This window comes from Microplitis demolitor, chromosome 6 (assembly GCF_026212275.2).
Source record: "Microplitis demolitor isolate Queensland-Clemson2020A chromosome 6, iyMicDemo2.1a, whole genome shotgun sequence".
Taxonomy (NCBI): Eukaryota; Metazoa; Arthropoda; class Insecta; order Hymenoptera; family Braconidae; genus Microplitis; species Microplitis demolitor.
Window position 1 is genome coordinate 15,625,121 of NC_068550.1, and position 22,280 is coordinate 15,647,400.

At 31.7% G+C, this 22,280-nt stretch overlaps 1 protein-coding gene across 1 annotated transcript; it reads left to right on the plus strand.

Moving 5' to 3' along the window:
- The first annotated feature begins 4,917 nt into the window (after positions 1 to 4,917).
- Positions 4,918 to 6,144, plus strand: LOC128668045 (uncharacterized). The gene has a single exon (XM_053740201.1). The coding sequence runs from the start codon at positions 4,918 to 4,920 to the stop codon at positions 6,142 to 6,144; it is 1,227 nt and encodes a 408-aa protein (XP_053596176.1).
- The last annotated feature ends 16,136 nt before the right edge of the window (positions 6,145 to 22,280 follow it).

Consider the following 22,280-nt stretch of genomic DNA (forward strand, 5'->3'; position numbering starts at 1 on the left):
TAAAATTCTTTGCCTTGGTCAACGTGCAGATTTTTTGGAACACGACCTAGTTAAAATATAGATTTAATTGCACTGGTGACATCACTGCCACTTTTACTCTTAATCGGTACAGCCCAAGCATACTTTGAAAAAATATCTATAACAGTTAGCAGATATTTGTTTCCTTTGTTTACTGTTGCATAAGGAATCATTTCAACTAAGTCAGCTTGCCAAGTTTCATCAAGTGCTCGTATGTCAACATAACGACGTTGATAATTTCTGCGTGCTGGTCTGTGCAACTCATACACTATTACTGATTTCTTGTCCTCCATTGTTAACAAAAATTCTAGCTTCCAATTCTTTTATTCTCTGTGTATTTTTATTAATTAATTCTTTTCGTGACTTTATACGTTTTAAGATATTTTTTGATTCTTGATTTTCTTTTTTTAAAAGCGTCACAGCAGAGTCCAGTGTTACCACTTGAGAGTGCAAGTGTGAAATGATCTCTGATTGATTATTCCTCATACTATCATACAAAAGAGACAGCTCTTTGTGTACAAGATCACGTGTAAATTTTACAGTTGCTGCATCACTGTCTTCAGCAGGTTTGCCAACATGACACAGTCTCTTGCTCTAAACATCATACTGTCCATCAACAGTTATTTGAAATCCTCGTCCAGGTGGTCCTGGCCGTCCACTGATTACAGCAACAGTTGGAAGTGAACGTCCAAATATATCGATACTCATTTTTTGCTCTTTTCACTTCAACAGTCAGCAAATAAGTGGCATAAATTTGACACAGCAGATGCTAATAAATAATCCCCGCTTCTCGTAGCTCTTCGATAATTGATATGATTTCATTGGTGTGACTTGGATTTCCAGCTCCTTGAGATGCCATGAGTAAACGCAGACGGTCAACTAGTTCATTTGGATCATCCCAGTAGACATAATCCATACGTGATTTTTTCTTTTTCGCAATCATAAAATTCAGTAATCCTTTACCTCTTGATAAGTTTGCATTTTTATCGAGAAAATCGGCAATATAATTATTATACTTGATTGTCGAGTCTTCATAAAAACTACCATCTGGTTTATAATTTTTTCTATGAGTATTTGTCATTTTAATAATTTCAAGACATTTATTTTTATCATTCTGCGTGACTTTTGAATCATCTGGCGATTTTCAAATAATAATTCCACTAAACCAGGAGTAACAGAGTAATTTTTATTTTTTTTTCTAATCTTATTATCGTCAAAAGTTATTTCAGAATCACCAATATAAAAATCATTAAAACGTCGACGAATACCATATCTCATATCAATATCTTTACTTCTTCTGTACACTTTAGCTAAATATGATTTTATTTCACCACTCACTGGCTTAGCGGGGGTACTCGATGCAGCAGAAAATACTTGTGTTTCTTCCAGAGTCCCACTTCTATCTTCAGAGATAATACTATTATAATTACTGGCATCATCAAATTCTGTATCATTATTCACCGTTGAATTATCATCTTTAAATTCTTCTTTGACTTCTTGCTTGATTTCTTGTTTAATTTTACGCTTAGACGACTCGACTAAACTCTGCAGAGGTGTAACAATAGGCTTAAACATTTCACCCATTGCCTTGTCAGCTGTGTCTTTACCTAACTTGAGCATTCTGTGCTTTCGTCGGATAGCATCACTAGCCTGGGATATCTGATGTAAGACATCTCTCTGCTTTGAAAGCTCCTCGGTCTTCATGTTGATGGGTTAAAGTTCACTTAATCTCTGATGACTATTTATCAAGTACAACTTAATTTATACTAATAAAACAGTCAAATCCTTTTCTATATCTACCACTATTTAGTTCAGTGTCTTTGTCAATCACGACAAAACCATATTTACCATCAACATCATTCCAACATGCTGAACACAAGTCTTTGAATAAATTGTATGACATGTCAGTATTTACATGATCATCATACACATGCTTCGAGTTAATTTTATCTTGTCGAAAGAGAACTATAAAATTCGCATTGTCGCGTATCAAATGTTTAGGGATACGTGTATAAGTCTGACAGAGATAAAAACTGTCAACATCTTTATGTCGACCCATACAAAAGTATGCTCTGATATGATCTTGTTTTTCACAAGCGACATCATCAAATATCATCAATGAGTTTGGTTTCGCATCTTCTGGTTTCAGTACTTCTTCGTGCTCGTTGAATGTAAAAAATTCAATACCTTTTATTAGTTTAAGTAGTGATTCTAAAAATTTATATTTCGGCTGGTTCAGAGATTTTGAGTAGAGATAAATATTATCAAATCTCAAGCCGTTGGGGTGTATGATGAGAGAAAGAGCATTTGTTTTTCCACAATTTGATGGACCACAAAATATAGCGCGTACACTTTTTGGCAATAAAGCGCCGTGTCTTTTAACTTTTTTCACTCCAGTACCTTGAACAATTTGATCAAAATTTATTACTGGCAACTTGGCCTCTTGACTTTTAAACTCCATGTTGATAGCTTGCGATCACAACATTAACTCACTCAGCGAGCTATAAGTACCAGGTTTTATATCATTTTAAGTTAGTCATGATGCTGCTACTATGGAGAGCAGACGTGTAGAGACCAGTGGTAGAGGTTTCGTAAACAGTATAATCAATAAGCTACCATTTGAACTACATATACCTGGATACCAGTACTGTGGACCAGGCACAAAGCTAGCCAAGAGATCAGCTCGTGGAGATCCTGGAATTAATCCTCTGGATGCTGCGTGTCAACAACACGATATCGCATACTATCATAATCGTGAAAATTTGGCGGCACGTCACGAGGCTGATCAAATACTTGCTGAGAAGGCGTGGCAACGTTATCAAGCAAAAGACGCTGGTATTGGTTAAAAAGCTGCTGCGTGGAGTGTAAATAAAATCATGAAGATGAAAAAAAGGTTCGGAATGGGTTTGAAGAAGAGAACAGCTGGCAAGAGAAAGCCTAGTAAGAGAAAGCCTAGCAAGAGAAAGTCGGGCAAGGGAAAGACTGGCAAGAGAAAGACCAGTGTAAAGAAACAAGTAGCACTAAGACAAGTTGTCACAGCTGCCAAAAATTTCATGACTCCTGGAAGTGATCCAATTAAAACGGCGTTAAAAGGAGCTCGTCGGGCTGTTGAAAAATCTGGTGGGAAAAAAAATATTCGGCTGCCACGAATTCTACCGGTTCCATTCAAAGTTGGTAGTGTATTACCATTTTTTATACCACTTTTTGCCGGCCTGAGTGCAACAGGAGCTTTGGCTGGGGGTGCTGCTGGTAAACCGAAAGCTGTAAATGATGCAAGTGCTGCTAAAAATCGATTAGAGGAGAGCAAACGTCATAATTTAAAAATGGAGCAAATATCTATAGGTAAAGGTTTATACTTGAGACCTTACCGACGTGGTATGGGCTTATACTTGAGACCATATCCAGCAGGCAGAGGATGCAAGTCAAAAAACAAGTAGAGCAACCACATCGAGCACTCACAAACATCGATTTACTGAAATACGCTAAAGCTCTAAAAATTCCAAACTTTCGTGGTGTATTTATGAGAAATGATTTACCTGAAACTGGACCAAGAAAAAATGAATCAGCTATTATTAATCTTGATGATAAACTTGGACCTGGTACGCATTGGGTTGCGCACAAGAAAAACAATGATAAAGTTGTTCACTTTGACAGTTTTGGTAATTTACAACCACCGCAAGATCTTATGGAATATCTCGATGTTGGTAGCGTAAAATATAATAACAGAAGATATCAGGATTTTGATACAATTATATGTGGACGTTTGTGTCTCAAATTTCTCATTGGACAACTATAAATTGATGTATCTCTGTGTACAACACATCAGTCATGGCTGAGTCATTCACATTAACGCTGACTGGATCCACATCCGAGTTGGAGGCCAACTACTTCCCTCCCATAGAATTATCACCAACTAAAAGTTATGTTCTGGGACTTGTAGAGTTATTAACATTCAATTCAATACCTAATATTGATGATGGTGCTAATAAATTCTATGTCTCTTATCCTGTGGATAATATTGATATCGAAGAAATTGATACAAATGATAAAAATAATGTTGATGAGAAAAAAATAGTCAAGAAAAAAAGAGCTAAAAGAAATGTAGCAATAATTACAAAGTTTGATAACAATGTCTCAGTAACTGAAGATAATACAATGAGTGAAAATATAGAAGCTGGAAAATATGAAACTGTTGAAGAGAGAGTCTTGACAATACCAACAGGAAGTTACGAAATCACCGACATTGAAAAATAAATTCAAAAGAAATTACAAAGACTTAGCATCAGCATCAAAGCCAATAATAATGAATTGAGAAGTGAAGTTAAGTGTGATCAATTTGTGAATTTTACACCTCAAGATTCTATTGGTGGACTACTGGGATTTGCAAATCGAAAGCTAGCACCACATAAAACTCACTCATCAGATTTACCAGTGAAGATATTAAAACTCAATGCTCTGACGGTTGAGTGCAACATCACATCAGGTGCTTATGTAAATGAGTACAAAGTTCACACTATTCATGAATTTTTTCAGAGTGTACCACCAGGATATAAGATTGTTGAATTGCCATCTCACGTCATTTATCTGCCGATCACCGGACAACCAATACAAAATCTCAGACTGAGAATCGTTGACCAAGAAGGAAATCTGGCTAATTTTAGAGGTGAGACGATCATAAGACTTCATATAAAGTCTATAAAATAATGGGTATCGTGTATGAGACAAAAAGTGGTGCTGGGTATAAAACGACAGCAACATGGTCGGGCAACATCAGTCACCGAGTACCTCACAAGGTGTTAACACATCAGAACGCTCAGTTTTTTCAGAGCCTAGGACTAAAATTACGTGAAAAATTAAGAAAATAAAAATTTATTATTGTTGTTTGACGTGTACACGACCATGGCGGCAGAAATCTTAAATATTCAACGACAAATCATTTTTGATGAGTCGATTGCACACTATGAAGCACATGCTCATCTCCCGTATGCTTCATCAACATTCAACAACAGCGATGAAATAAAAATTGCTGTTCAACATCAAGATTTGTCTCTACTTCCAAGTAAGAGTACACTACATGTGTACGGAAAATTCATAAAGTCTGATGGTACAGCTGTAAGTGCAACTACTCACATGGTAAATATGACAGTATGTCATATGTTTGAAGAAATACGCTACGAGCTCAATAGTGTTGAGATTGATCGTAACAAAAATGTTGGCATCACAAGTTTCATGAAAGGATACACGTCACTGAGTCCAGCTCAACAAAATACACTAGAAAATTCAGGTTGGATTATGGATGAAGCTGTCAACAAATTACACAATGACAATGGCTACTTTGATGTATCTATACCACTGAGTCTTTTGCTAGAATTTGCTGAAGATTACCATAAAGTTGTCATCAATGCAAAGCATGAATTAATTTTAATAAAATCGAATGCTGATTTGAATGCCTACGTTCTGGCTATACCTGCTGCTGGAGCTCATGCTGAAGCTGTTAAAATTATGCTGCAAAAAATCGAGTGGATTGTACCATATGTGACTATGGCTGATAAACAAAAAATTGAAGCTTTGAATTATATAAGTGATCCAGCTATCTCAATCAGTTTCCGGGTTTGGGAGCTGTACGAGTATCCACGATTACCTAATACTTCGAAGCACATTTGGGCTGTCAAAACTTCTACGCAGCTCGAGATATCACGTTTTGTGATACTTGGATTTCAAACAGCAAGAAAAAATGATGCAACTAAAAATGCCAGCGTATTTGATCACTGCAACATCAGAGATATAAAATTATTTTTAAACTCTCAGAGTTATCCTTATGGGAATTCTAACCTCAACATTGCAAACAATCAATATGCTCTGTTGTACATAAATTTTCAAATTTCATACTACAACAAAGAACCTGAGCCACTGCTAACGAAGAAAAAATTCTTAGAACAAGCACCACTGTATGTTATCGATTGCTCGAAACAAAACGAATCGATAAAATCTGGACCAGTGGCCATTCGTCTGGAATTTGAATCCGCAAATCAATTTCCTGCGCAGACATCAGCTTATTGTCCCATTATACATGATCGTATAGTCGAGTATAATCCTATAAGCAGAATCGTACGAAAACTAATATGAAGACTGTTAAATTTAATCCAACGCCCACCATACATTACATGTATGTATGGAGATTTGCACACGAGCAAGCAAGAAGAGGCGAATGAGAACCATCAGCAAGAGATCGAGAACGATTTAAACAAAGAATTAATAAACTAAATATAATTAATGAACCTGTATTAATTAAAAAACTTACATTTATAAATGAATAAACATTTTTTATATTGATGTATAGTGTTTCTTTATTACTTATAACCTAAAATATACATTTAAGTCTTACATAACCTTAAACACATAATAAACTATAGATATTTTTCATAACCTAAAATATACATTTTAGTCTTACATAAACTATAGTCTTTATTCTTAACCTAAGAATATACATTTTAGTCGTACATAACCTCAAATACATAATAAATTATAGATATTTTCCTTAACCTAAAGAAATGTACTACACTTAAAGCAATCTTTTTCAAATGGATATGCAAAGCTATCGGGGATATCATCGTTGAATATATAATGATCCCGACACCTTTGATAGCCCATTAATTTTCATGATTACTACATATTACTACATTCCATGATTACTACATACCTTGAAGAACGACTCATCGTGATTATTTATTTGCCATACGCTCTTCTAGTTTTACCAACGTTTCCGTAGTTTTTATTAATCTTCTGGACGAAATTTTCCTATCGTGGCAGCTTATACACGACATTTCTAATCGAACACTGTGAATTATTTCGGTGTTTTTCGCGAAAGCAATTAGATCGTCATTAAATTTACCGATAGACTCAGGAGGAGGCACGTCGCCAAAAAACCCTTCAATGAGATCTTCAAAACTTTCCGCGAAAGGGTAATTATTACGAAGAAAAATCTTTTCACTTTCAGTTAATTCAGCCATAAATACAAGGTCTGGCACGCAAACTGTTCACTGCAACTCTTCTCAGCGTAGACTGACTAGATGCGAGCTCTCGAGCTTAGCGCTCAGACCAGGATCCCCCACCCCAAACTTTAAAACAAGATCAAACTTGTCAAATGACCTCATAAACAAAGGAAAAACGAGTCCAGGCCTGTTAGATGACGCAATATTCAAGAGAAGCGTGGGGAAGGGGGAGGGGGAACTAAACCAATAGATGGCGTGCACTTCGCAAGCTTCTCGCATGTACCCTTACACACCCCAGTTTCGATATATAAAACCGGATGGGTGTGTAAATGTGCTTTGTGATGACACTCAAAGCTGATAGACTGGAAATCGTCAGCCTTGATCGCCATCACGAAGTCTTTTTTGTTTCAAAATTTCCCGCTCAGTACAGACTTCAAGCGACATCTAGTCGAAAACGAGCTCAATTTAACCGGCAGAGCTATATTATGAGCTCAAAATGGCCTCCATAAAGCTCAAACAGTTCCTGACAAAGAGCTCAAGAATGATTTACAGTGGGTAAAATAGAGCTTACCGACTGCTTATACGAGATTGTCCACTGCCAAATCAGAGTTTACCGACTGCCAATCTAAGGACAGCCGGTAAAACAGTCCTTACCGACCACCAGTATGTCAACCGACCGCCGACAGGTTACCTTCCGTCGGTAACTTAGCACGGACTAGAACCCACAATCTGTTTTATCAGGGAGGGGGTGAACTCCCCCAGTTCAACTACTAAGGAGATTTAGAACAATTGAAAAGGATTCAATTTTTCAAATTGTTACGAATACGTTTAAAATTATACTTTTTAACGATTTGCAAAATCGAAATTTTTTGTCCTCAAGTCAACATATATTTTGATACTTGGTAGAAAAATTTTTATTTGCTTCAAGAATAAAGATGTGATAGTTTTTTGGGGTAATATTGCATTTTCTTGTTTAAAGAAATTTAAATTTCTCGGAACTAGCACTATTCGCCCCATGAAAAGAATTCATTCAAAAAATATAAAAAATATATCTTACAAATGTATAAAAAGTATATTATTAATAACTAGCTTTTCGCCGATTTTGGTATATATTTCATATATTTTACGTGTAATTTAAGTACACTCGTGTAAAACTTGAAGGGACAGAAAAATTATAGATTTTCCTAAGTGATTTTTTCAAAGCTAAAACATTGTGAAAAAAAGTCTTATCGATATTTGAAAGAAAATTTTTCAAAGCCTGAAATCTCTAGTTTCAATATATTTTTATCAAAATTCATTCAAAGCTACGACTATCGCGCAAACATGAGAAATGCCGCGAGACAAAAATCTTCAATTTTTTTTTTTCTCCCTTTAAAGAATTTACAGGCCGTGAATTTTTTTTAGCTAAACCGATTGAGATTAGAGATTTCAAGCTTTTAGATGCTTCTTCAAAATCTTGATACGATTTATTTTCACACAGTTACGGCCTTACAATTATTATTAAAAAAAATTCTAGAAATTTTTTTTTCCTTAAATTTTTTGCATGAGTGAATATTAAAAATATATCTTAGGACATAAAAAATATTTGCATGAAAATATAATTAAAATATATCAAACATGTATTAAAAATTATAAAAAAAATATCGATATGATGATGGAAAAAAATATATTGCCATAAAATTTCAAATACATAAAAAATATCATTATGGGATCCGTTAGATTAATTTTCAATTTACCTAACAACATAGGAAAAAATGTTATACCTTCTTCATATAATTTGTTTTATATTATTAACATAATTTTTTTTTTCTGTCTTTGATCAAGTTAAAACTATGTTTTCAATATTTTCATAAGCATATTTTTTGTACCGGAAAGAAATGATTTCTTGGCGCAAGAATTTTTTTCTTGACTCAAAAAATATTTCCTTTGCTCCAAGATAATTTTTGCTTTTAATTTATGATGCAAAAAAATTTCTTAGGCTAAGTAAAAGTTTTTTTTGAGAGAATAAAAATTTTTTTGCATCAACAAATCTTTTTTTGTGTACATTGGAATTATGTTATTAATATATTTTTATATCATTATGGCGATACATTTTTTTATAATTTTAAATATATCTTAATTACAAGAAAAATTCTAAAACATATACGATAATCGGGTAAAAGAGCGATTAAACATGTATTTTTTATATTTTAACATACATATTGTACATCAATTTCTTTCATGGAGACGTTAAATGTATAAAATTTCGTATATTCAACTAAGAAAAGAAGTTACTTAAACCAAAAAAAAAACTTTTTGAGAGAAAAGATTCATATAGAGGAGGGAAGAGTCACCAATGCTAGGCAGCAGCAGTGGGAGTAGTTCAGTACTTGCCACGAGATCGTGCCTACGAATCGTAGTGTCCCTGGTAAGAAACTTATTTTAGAACTTTTATATTCCAAACTTAGAAGTGATTCTGATACGAGTACTCCTCTGTCATTTGACAGAGTGATGTGCCGTTTTTGAAAGTAATATAGTATGTCCAATATTATTTTATGACAAATTGTGATTATTATTTGTCAGATTCAATACGATTCGATTTTTCGAATCGTTCTAAATTATTTTGAATCGACCAATAATGTTCAGAACTTTTCGATTCAAAAAGATTCAATACGATTAGATTTTTCTAACCGTATTACCCTAAAATGAATCAGAAATTCAACGATTATTTGTCTATTCAAAAGTATTGGCGACTATTTAAACCATCAAATCGTTGTGAATTATTTTGAATTTACCTGCGAATAACAAATTAGTTTACTATAATTATCGATTAAAATGTATTTAAAGGAATTTAAAAAATTATATCGGATTGAATCTTTTTAAATCGTCTTAACGAACCAGAAATTCGACGATTATTTGTCGATTCAAAAGCATTTGGAAAAATTTGAAAAATTAGATTGTTTTTAATCTTTTTTGGGTACGTCGATTCAAAACAATTCATTTTCATTTGCTGTTTAAAAACTGTATAGATTAAATCGATTCAACAGTACTCAAAACGATTAAAAAAAATTTTTTTTTAATTGGTTAGAATCGATTCGAATTGTTTTTTTTTTTAATTCGGAAATCTTTTCAAATCTTCCCGCGATGCAAAAATTCAATTATTATTTGTCGATTCGAAAAGATTCAATACTATTAGATTTTTTGAATCGTTTTGAATCTTTTTGAGTCGACCAATGATAATTTTATTTCTGCATCGCGGAAAGATTCGAAACGATTCAATACAATTAGATTTTTTGAATCTTTTTTAATGCAATCCAATTGTTGATGTAGATTCAATGTAGATTTGAAAGTATTCGATTTTTTATTTCCGAATCGTTTTGAATGCTTTTTTTAATTGATTATTAAAATTTCCATTTTCGGAATCGATTTGAATTGTTTCTTTTAATCATGGAAAACATGCAAACCTTCTCAATAAGACAATTTATAGACAAATTGAGAAAAATATAGATAGCCCGAACTGGAAATCGAACCCAGACCATGTCGGTATCGCGCCGAGTGCTCTACCAGTTGAGCTATCCGGCACTATACTATATTTCGTTCAATTTGATCTATAACTTATTGAGCCACACCGTCCATCGTACGGTATTACACCATTTTAATATAGTGGAAACCTAAAACATGCAAACCTTCTCAATTAGGCAATTTATAGATAAATTGAGAAAAATATAGATAGTCCGAACTGGGAATCGAACCCAGACCATGTCAGTATCGCGCCGTGCTCAGTCCCTCCTAGATCCGTCCCCACTTCTCTATGAAATACTCTACAGTGGGCTAAAACTTACCGTAGGTCACTCAGGTATATAAATTATCTTAAAACAGCAATAAATAGGCATCCACACATATTATTTAAAGAAGATTTTACAACTTTTTCTAAATATTGTAGATGTGTCATTAAATATTAACTTTATTAACTTGTTTGTTTGTCAATTATAGTAGAATATTTCGATTTGCAATTTTTCCGTTTATCAATGTAATATGAAATCTTACGTTTTTTGAGTAATTAAAGTATAAATTTTAATAAATAGCTCGAAATTGTATATAATAATAAAAAAAAATTGTCGGATTTGAGTTTTTTTCAATTTTTTGCATTTTCTGAGAACATTTACTATAGAAATATGTATGTTTTACTACACCATCGGAAAGTAGAGATTTCAACAAACAAAAAGCCCCCCGACTTTTTTAAAAAAGCTGATATTTTGACACGAAAATTTTCGATTGAAAGTTAGGGTGCTTTTTTGATATTAAGTTAAAATAAGGCGAAAAAATAAATATTTTAAATCAAATAAATTACAGTGTATTTGGGACATAATAGGGTAAGTTTCCACCAAATTTCGTAGAAAAAAAATTTTTTTGAAAAAGATAAAAATGAAAAACCAAAAACTTGGTTATTTGAATTTTTCACCTAAATTTTGAGGTTATGCGAAAAAATTGTAAACACAAAAGTTGTAGATCTCCTTATTACCTGAAACATTGCTATTTATCTTTTTTCCATAGGACCTGTAGTTTTGCCGGAAATCGCAATAGACCATTTTTTACCCTTAAAAACTCACCCTTTCCACTTCCCGAACTCGGATCGCCTGCAATTTATTTTTCCTTTTATTTTTATCATATCCCCCTCCTTTTCTAATGGGTTTCATCCAACTGTTATTTTTTTTTACTTTTTACCACTTTCGAAGGCTTCGGTCCTGGTCTAATAAGTCTGATAGTTTCGCTGGAAAACTAATAAGCTCTTAAAATTTACTATAAGTTTGACTTCAACCTCAAATAACTTTTGAATCGATGGATTTATCAAAAAATCATAATAGACCTGTTTTGAAGAACGTTAAATTCTCTACAAAAATGTATCCTGGGCTTATTTCTACAGTACGCCATTACCAAACTAGAAAATTCGAAACTTAAAATTTTTTTCCTCATGTTAGGTAAATAGGAATATATAAAATCGCAATCAGGTTGCACTTAATATTAATGTCAAGGGCTCAAATTTTAACAGGCTTTTTTTACTCTACTTAAACTTTTGAGTGTGTTTCTTTGAAGAAAAGAAAATAGTCGATTTTTTTTAATCGATTTAATAATTAATTATTTAATTTTATTTTCATTCGAAGCCTTGAAAGCTATTCGAGTATATTCTACGACAAGGCAGTACATTACAAGCAATACATCTAATATATTATGAGTAGTTGCATTTTTTCATGACGTTACTTATATTTTTTTTATTTATAAGAATTGTTTACTTGCACCAGCACATAGTTTACTTACAGAATTAACGATATAAAATATTTACTAATTTAACAATTTTTTTTATCTTTTCTGAAATTTTTGTATAAATACAATATTTAATTTAATTACTCAGTGATTATAATTATTTGAATTTACTTCTAATTTTATAATATCGAAATCTTTAGATGAGGCTATTGATGGTGAGGCATTTATACGGCTTTCTAAGATCTTTCCTAGTTAAAAAACAAGATGGGTCCCAGTAAACGACTGCCAGCATTACTTGGCTCAGACAATCAAGAAAATAATATCACCGGATCATATGTTGTTGCTAGCAGTGGATTTTTAAAGAAAACTCAAGAAAATATATTAAACGTATCTAGTATAACAAATAAAATCTTTTCTAGTGCATCAACATCTTGTAAAAGTATTTGTTCATCTGAGATTACTCCTCAATCATCGACGAGTTTATCAAACTCTTCTACACCTGTTGTTGTATCGCCGTCTATTTTTTCACGTAGTATACTTAATATAAATATTCGATTAAAAATGCTTACATTAAACATAATGTTCAAACTAATTAATTCAACAGAGATATGGTACCGTAGAAAACACATTATATAATCATCCTCAGGGGAAATTTATTTTAAAATCTATTCGTGGTTCATGCAGCGAAGAGGATAGAAAATCTTTCGTGCGTATCATCATTACTGAGCTGGTGAAAACACATAATAATAGTTGGTGAATTATAGATTGTTTTTATTTCATTAAGTGTAATTACGTTTTTTTGAAAATATTTTTATTAAAAATATATGTTTTTTTTTTTCACATTAGTTTAGTTATTCTCCAAAAGAAGCCAAAGTCGCTCTTGCAAGAGCAGTAGTTGCAGAATTCCCGAAATTAAATGATATTAAACAAGCTCATGGATATGTGAGTATAAATTATGATTGAAATACACATAACAAAAACTGTTTGCTTTCTAAAACTTACGCTTGTATTATTGATAGGAACATTATTATAACGAAAATTCCCGTGAAGATCGGAGATTTGTAGAAAATAGATTCTTGACAATCTAAAAATTGCTCAGTCCTTCGAAAAAAAATATAATATTCTGAAAATAGAAGAAAACGGTGTTGTTATTAAAAATATTGACGGTTGTAAAGAATATGATTTGTCTGAAGACCAAATTAAAGAGATGGTAATAATAAAATAATTAATTATATGTACATTTACAATATTTGAAAGACAATAATATTAATTCTTTCAGATTTTTTCGTTAAAATTGAAATTACCTAAAGAAAGTAATAAAAAGGCAATCATTGAGTCCTTAAAAATAACCCGGCCCCATCGACGAAGCTGGATACGTGAGAAAAATCCGAGTATCGTTGAAATTTTTTATATATATCCAAGATTATTGGATTACAACGGAGAAATGGTAAGTTCATTATTCTGTATGCAAGTGCCATTTACTAAGAATTCTAGCTGAAATTTTTTTCAGATCAATTTAGAATTTGAGGTGCTATTTCCTGAAGTATCGGATAAGTTTTTGGCAAAGTTTCCGATTTTTTACACGCCTCGAATCTTGGCTGATGTTAAAAAATATTGACCTGCGTTACATAAAGTTTTTCAAATTATTGAAGACAGTGAGATTAATTTGTTATAACTATTGATGCTTAAATTGTTTTTTATGCTTGCTAAAATCTAACTGTATTCTATTTTACTTTTTACTTAGATAACCTGCGAGCTTTACTACTCCTTGTCGAACTACTTCCAGTATCAAATTCTGTAAAAGCGTGTAAAGGTAAAAGTAAAGGAAGGGGAACAAAAAGACTACATGATCAAGAAAACACTGAAAACCAGAAAAATGAGCCATTAAAAATTGAGTTTCCAAACAAATTTCTTCTTAAACTTGTTCCTGTACGTATAATATATTTTTTAGAATCAATTTAAATACTCAATAATATTGGAAGTTCTACTAACATCGTATCACTCGTGTTGTAGGAAAGTATTGATTTAGATAATTACGTCAGCAAAATTCGCTCTGAAAGCAAGAGCAGTATTCAACCATATTTGATTGTGGCTTCTGGTCAATCATCTGAATCTACGTTTATTCATGGAGACGGATTGTTGATTGATGTCAATGATATGGGAAATCGAGTTACGAGTTTTGACTAACTGTTTAAGTCTTTTTACGTTTTAAACGATGAATATCCCGAAAGCTTGCGTAATTTCTATAATTTAGTGGAGTATTATATTTCTGGTATGGATGTTAAGCCATACAGTGTTGTGTCGTCTGTCCACATGAATATTTCCAATATGAATCTTGATAATTCTGAGGATGATGACAATAATGCATCAGATTGATAAATAATAAATCCGAATTTATTTTACTCTGAAAAATATTAAAGTTATTACTTTAAATGTGGTATATAATCACTCAAATATGTTTATTTTATTAAAATTTGTGTTCTCCCGCTCTATATATAAAATATGATAAAAGAATAAACATACTATTATCAACAGTGAAAACACATTTTTATGTTTAAAATCTCTTCTGATAGTTGTTCCAATCTAACTATAGCTGGGTTTTTTCTATTTCAAACGATGTTTTATTCACTCGAAAAAATTTCCGAATCATCTGATTTTTAAAAGTAAATTAGTAAAGTTCACTCTGAATTGATAAGTATACACTTTGAATTAGCTATAAGTGTGCCGCTTAATAAATAAGTAGCAAACTTATAGCTTGAAAAAAAATTCATATTTATTAATTCGTTTTCAGAGAATAAAATCTCTCTCAATGATAATTCACTACTTCAAGTAGTGACATTGTTACTATTTCAATTAGTGAAATTGTTACTATTTTAATTAGTAATCTGGTCACTATTTCAATAAGTGATTTGGTCACTATTTTCAAATAGTGAAATTTTTACTAATTTAATAAGTGATTATTCACTAATTGGCAGTGGTATACTTTTAATTATCCGAATAGTGAATATTCACTGTCAACCAGTGACTTTTCACTTATTACATTTTAGAGAGCAGTTTGGGCTATTTATATTGTTCTCAATTTATCTATACATTGTCTTATCGAGAAGGTTAATTGTAAGATTAGGTTTCACTATATTTAAAAATTGGTGGTGTGGACGGTGTGGCTCAATAAGTTATAGATCAAATTGAACGGAATATAGTATAGGACCGGATAGCTCAACTAGTAGAGCACTCGGCGCGATACCGACATGGTCTGAATTCGATTCCCAGTTCGGGTTACCTATGTTTTTCTCAATTTATTTATAAATTGTCTTATTGAAGTTAATTGTAAGTTGAGGTTTCACTATATTTGAAAAATTGGTTTTACTATACTAAAAAACCGACAGCTATTCATTTCCGATCAATAGGACCAGCTCTACTACCTGTAGTGCCCTAAACTGGTTTCAGTTGTTATTCACAATTATACAGAACTTTTTTTCGTTTTTCTGAGAATAGTCCATAACTATTGAAATTTAAAATAAAAAAAAATTTTAGAAAAAAGAAAAATAAGGGTTAATGAAATTTCATGAAATTTTGTAACATTTCGTATACGGCCAAAACTTCAATTATGTAAAATTACACGAAATTTTATAGAATTTTGTATTATTTCATAAGACTTCATATAATTTCATGAAATTTTATAAAAGTATATAAAATTTCATACCTATAAGTCCTTGGAATCTTCATAACATTTATGTGAAATATTATCGATTTTTATGAAATTTTATAAAATTTTACAAAAATTTATGAAATTCTGCAAAACTTCATGAAATTTTACAAAATTCTATGAAATTTTAGAAAATTTTGCGAAATTTTATAGAATTATCTCATGGTTTCTGATAAAATTTCATAAGTTTTACTCAAATTTTGTAATATTTCATAAAAATACATAAAATTTCATATCAATAACTTCTTAGGATCTCAATAACAGTTATAAAAACTTTATAAATTTTTACAAAATTATATACAATTATATAAAATTATGTATAATTGCATAAAATTTTATGAAACTTTATGAAATTTCAGAAAATTTCAAACAATAATGTCTAATATTTTTGTTTGCTTGGATAATTTTCGTTTATAATTCAGTAACATAAAATACGTTTCAGGTAATAACAAAAAGTGATTTTTGTATTTATTAAGTGCTCTTGAATAATCTAAAAATAATAAATTTCGATAAATATTTTTTATTTTTTTTTGGTATACATTTTCTCTGGATACACTCCGCTTCCAATCTATTCTACAAAGTATTATTTTGATGTTAGATCGATCATTAATGACTCAACAACTTGAATAAATTGCAGTAACGTTATATGAATTATGTACAATTTACGGTGTTTGAGAAAAAAGATATTTAGATGGAAAATAAATGCTTCTTTGCACAGCTTAAAACTTAGGAAAAATATTTTCTCGTCAAACATTCGGAAATTATTGGTCTCAGCTACTATTCTTCCACTTATTGATTATTGCATTGTAGTTTTATCTGATTCCTCAAGTATAAAGGACATGAAACTCCAACGAGCAGTAAATAACAGCATTAGATTCATTAACAGTCCTTAAAAAGATGAACACATCACTCCATATCGACGCACTCTTGGGTGGATATCGGTAAAATCAAGAAGAGTATATTATATGGCTTGTTACTTCTAAAAATTATTAGAATTTGGAAAACCTCTTTATCTACGTCAGTCATTTATTAATGATAATGATTTAAGACGATCTGAGAGACTAGCTATCAAAAAGAACAATGTTAATTTTAAAATGCCATACTTTTCTACAGCGCTATATGAGTAATCATTTGTTGTATCAATTATTCGTTTTTGGCAAAAGTTACCCTTAGATCTGATAGAATTAGTCAGCATTAAGATCTTTAAGAACAAGTTGTATGATTATTTACTCAATCTAGATTTTAATTCAAAAAATTTGTAACGGTGTATCATTGATCTTCACATCTCTCATTGTTTATTGTATTGTTGTCTGTATGACTGATTTAAATTAATTACATTATTGTTGTTTGATCACTTCAAAATTTTATATTGCTGTAAGATCATCTATATGATTTCACCTTGCCATTTGACTTGTACCTTGGTATGAAAATTTAATAAATAAAAATATATAAGATATAAAACAATCGAGTTGAAAAAAAATTATATCCTTACAACTGAATGTAAGTTTACTTAAATTGAAAAAGAATATGGATAGAATATCATCATTTTTTGCATTAAATTTAAATATTGTAGAAACAAAAGCAAAAGTAGGCAAGATTAAGTCTCTAGTATGTTGACTCAAGTACAGATAGTGTTTAACTAAGTGCGTAAAAGTCATCGCAAATATAAATTATATTTTCACAAGTATGCTATGTATTTGAGTAGATTACACCCTCCAAATACATGTGGCTTTTCAGCCTAAGTCGTAGCGTGTTTCGCCGTATTCAAAGACGTATTGTATTTGGCTCAATTCAAACCAAGTTGACTCAAAGGTTTCTTTTTATCAGTGTACATTAACTTATAAAACTTTCATTGAACTAACATAAGTTTAATGGAATAACATTAAACTTAAATAACTTAATGGGTTAGATTATAACTTGAATCGATTTAAATAAAATAATTGACTTAATTATATCTTACATGGAATAAAATTAACCCAAATTAGACTTGAATGTACTGTATCAGGAGACACGGTAGTGTCTCGCGCCAAGTACACGTTTAGACGCATGTATATGTGTGAAGTGTCATGGCGCTAGCCTACCGTGTCTCTATATCGTAGACAGAACGGTATTTAGCTCCAATTTTTAAAAACTTTTTTAAAAAACAAAATATCTAGAAAATTCCTTTTGCAATCGAAAGATGATTGATTGTTCGTCATAAAATTATGAAACTTTACCAATTTTAGTTACGATAACTAATTTAAATAATTAAATTAGGCCAGCATATACTATAGTACCCCCATTTTTAATCCTTTTACAAATTTTTTCATGCGAAAAGGGCACTGCCAGAGAATGAAAAGTTGTAAGAAATGCCATGATTCAGTAAATATTGAAATTTTTCTGTAGCAGTGATTTGTTTTTTCGTAAATAAATTCGTTTCATAATCATAAATTTTATGAAAAATTCAAGGAAAATTTTATAAGTAAACTTTTGCTAAAGCAAACTGTGCTGTTAGAAATGCTTTTATATAGTTGCAAAAAAAACTTTGACGATTATGTAAAACTCATGTTTAACGTCCTTATGGTGTAGTTCTATTCGCTAAGCAGTATCAACCTTGATAGCCAAGCTGACAGCAAGCTAACGACAATCTATTGCCGCAACTTGTCATCAAGTTGACCGCAGAAATTGGCATTTCCTTAAATTAGCCGCAACTGGTTGCCAAGTTATAAGAAACTTGATAACAACTTATAGGAACTCTTCCAAAAGCGGAAAGTAGTCACCAATTTGGTCACATTTAATTGACACCAACTTTTTAATTAGTGCTATGTATATATATTTATGTAGTGATCAATTAAAGTACAATGTTTACTTAGTGATTACGTTGAAAACCCATATGATTATCTCTAATTAAGTTATTATTATTGACTAAAACTAAATTTTGCGTCAAATAATACCTTTCATTTAGGAAATATAATTTGTGGATTGCTAAAAAATTTTGAATATTGTATGTTCTCTCTAGTTATATTCGCGAGGTCCCTGATAGCCTCCAACCGTGAGTTAACTTCAAGCTACTGCCGTATTAGCCAATTCGAAGGAAAAGTGTTGGAGAGCTAACAGTTACCTTCAAGTTGACAGTAAATTGTCTGTAACTTGAGTTCAATTCGACCAAGTGTTACTGTCAGACAATGACGTTAAGTTGACTGTAAGTTTTACTTCAAATTGATGGCAAGTTTTTCTGTCAAATTACGTTCAGACGGTAGTCGATTTGCATCAATTTGCACGCAAGTATTATCCAGCCATGACTTCCCAGAAACTTATTGTTAGTTTACCCGTAAATGTTCCGCTGCAGAACTTGCTAAGCAATTATATTTAGAGTGTGGCTTTTAAAGGTGGTACCAAAACCGTGTCATTTAGCGCGATGATAGGTACAGATGTTGTCATTAATGGCCGTATTTGGCCAAACTAAATCCTATACGTGTGCCTAATAAGATTTAGTTAAGATTTAGTCTAATAAGTATGATTTGCTTCTACTATGCTAAATCTTAACTTAATTCACAGAGGACTTAATTCAGCTAAGCACGGCCAATGCCTGGAATTACTAAACTCACCCTAATAGCATTGAAATTGATAGTAATTTGATGTTGAAATTATCTGAAATCTGCTGCCTGAATCTGCAGACAATATCACAGCAAAAGTTGAAAATAAAAATTTGCGGTTAATTTTTCTTCAATTTTAAGATAAATTTGTCCGAAAAAAAATAGTCGATAATGTTTATTCTTACCATTTCAGAAGGCATGCAAATTGATACGTAAAATTGTCTACAATTTGAGCGTAAAAATATACTTAACAATTTTTCAAGTCAAATTAACGATAAATTGACATAAAATTTGCCTGAAAATTAAAGACAACTTTTTTCTAGTCAACTTTTGAAGTGAATTTGCATTCAAATTCGGGCAGTAAATTTACGTCAAGTTCAATAGTAAGTTGCATACAACTTGTCGTAAAAAATGGAAAAGTCCAAAGTTGACGGAAATTTGAGGAAAAATTTAACGAAACTTTTGTACAGTAAACTTTTGCTCAAGCAAATTGTGCTATTAGAGTTAGTTGACGTCTGCTGTAACTGCCCTAACAGTCACTCCAGATTGAAATCGACAGTAATTTGACAGTTGAAATTATCAAAATGTGCTGCCTGAATTGGCCGACAATTTGATAGCAAAAGTTGAAAAAAAAAAATTAGCGGTTAATTTTTTTTTTTTATTTAGAGGTTACTTTTTTTGGCTAGAAAAAAACCCTAGGGAAAGTTCCTATGAAATTGTTCTCAAATGTCTGTCAACTTCGGGCTATTCCGTTTTTGACGAAAATTTGCATACAACTTGCTATACAATTTGACGTAAATTTACTACCCGAATTCGAATGCAAATTCATTTTGAAAGTCCTATACGAATTATCGTCAAAAACGGAAAAGCCCGAATTTGACAGACATTTGACAAAAATTTCATGGGAACTTTTATTAGGGTTTTTTTCTAGTAAAAAAAAGTAACTTCTAAATTAAAAAAAAAAAATAACCGCTAATTTCATTTTCAAGTTTTGCTATCAAATTGTCGGCCAATTCAGGCAGCACATTTTGATAATTTCAATTGTCAAATTACTGTCAGTTTTAATCTAATGTGGTTTTTAGGGTAATTTCGTACATCTACCAACATTGTGGCGCTACCTGTCAATACCTTATTGGCGAAATTTGGAAATCAGGCTTTTAATCAATGGAAACAAATAATTATTTTTTAAGTTAATTTTTTAACGGAAGATTTAATATCATTATACAAAAACAAAATATCATTATACAAAAAAAAAATATTATTTATTGAAGACTACTAATGGAAATTCTAGTTTCTTAATTACATTTTTGTTATAAATAAATTACTGTTTTATTTGATTTCACCAACAATCACCGACAAACGGTTTCCTAGCAATTTAAATAAAAAAATAAAAAAAATATCGAAATAGAGGGGTTCAATGAAAAGAATTAAAGGTTAATTTTTATTTACTTTTTCATAATTAAGCAATTAACCCTCAAACAACTTTAATAGGTCAACATTGATCGACAAACGACCAACAAACGATTGCAATTGAAATAAATCGGATCGGTTTATATTGAGTTGGTTTATAATGAGGAGTTAAGTTGGAGCTCAAATATACAACTTCATTAAGCGATTTCTGATAATCAATTTGGAAGCGAGCTAGTGGCAACCAACTGTTGCAACTTGCTATCAAGTTGGCCGCAAATACTGTTCCAATGTATGCCAATAGCTGGCATTTCCTTAGTTGACAGGATTGACGAAAAGTTTCCTTCAATTTTCTCAGAAAGTTGGTGACAGGTTGTGGTAGTAGATTATCGTCAACTTTCTACGAACGTTGGAAACAACTTGCAGTCAATATTTACGTCAAAATTTTAAACCCTTTCGTTGTATATATAGTTATATCTGCTAGACAGTACCAAAATCAGGCAATTTAGTGCTATATATATATAAATTGGGTGTACAAATTAATACAGTCCGTTTTTTGTTGTTAAAAATATATTTATTTTTAAATCAAAATAAATTAATAGATTAATCAAAGTATTGTCCATCGTTGATTACTACTTTTTCCCATCTCTCAGGCAATTTTCGAATTCCATCTCGAAAAAATGATTCGTCTTCCGAGGCAATCCAACTTCCGATCCAATTTTCTATTTTTGCAAAAGAAGTGAACCGGTGACGTGCCAACTCGTGCTGCATCTGTCGGAATAACCAGTAATCCGAAGGAGCAAGGTCCGGAGAATACAGCGGGTGTGGTAAAATATCCCACTTGAGTGTTTCTAAATATTTTTTGACGACGTTTGCGACATGATGTCGAGCGTCGTCGTGCAAAAGAATAACTTTATCATGTCTTTGTTCGTATTCCAGCCGCTTTTCACGTAATGCACTGCTCAATCGAATTAATGGTAACCTATACCGATCGCCCGTAATAGATTCGCCAGGTTGTAGCAACTCATAGTACGCAACACCTTTTTGGTCCCACCAAATACACAGCATGACTTTTGAACTCAAATTTCGCTTTTCTGTTGATGTCAAGGTCGATGGTAACGATTCACCAGGCTTATCGTAGTATTTTTTCTTCTTGGGATTATCGTAGAATATCCATTTCTCATCTCCAGTAACAATTCGATGTAAAAAACCCTTTCTTTTTTGCCTTTGAATCAACTGCTCACAAGTGAAAAATCGCTTTTCAACGTCTCTTGGTTTCAATTCATGAGGAACCCAGTATCCCTGTTTTTGAATCATTCCGATGGACTTTAATCGTACAGT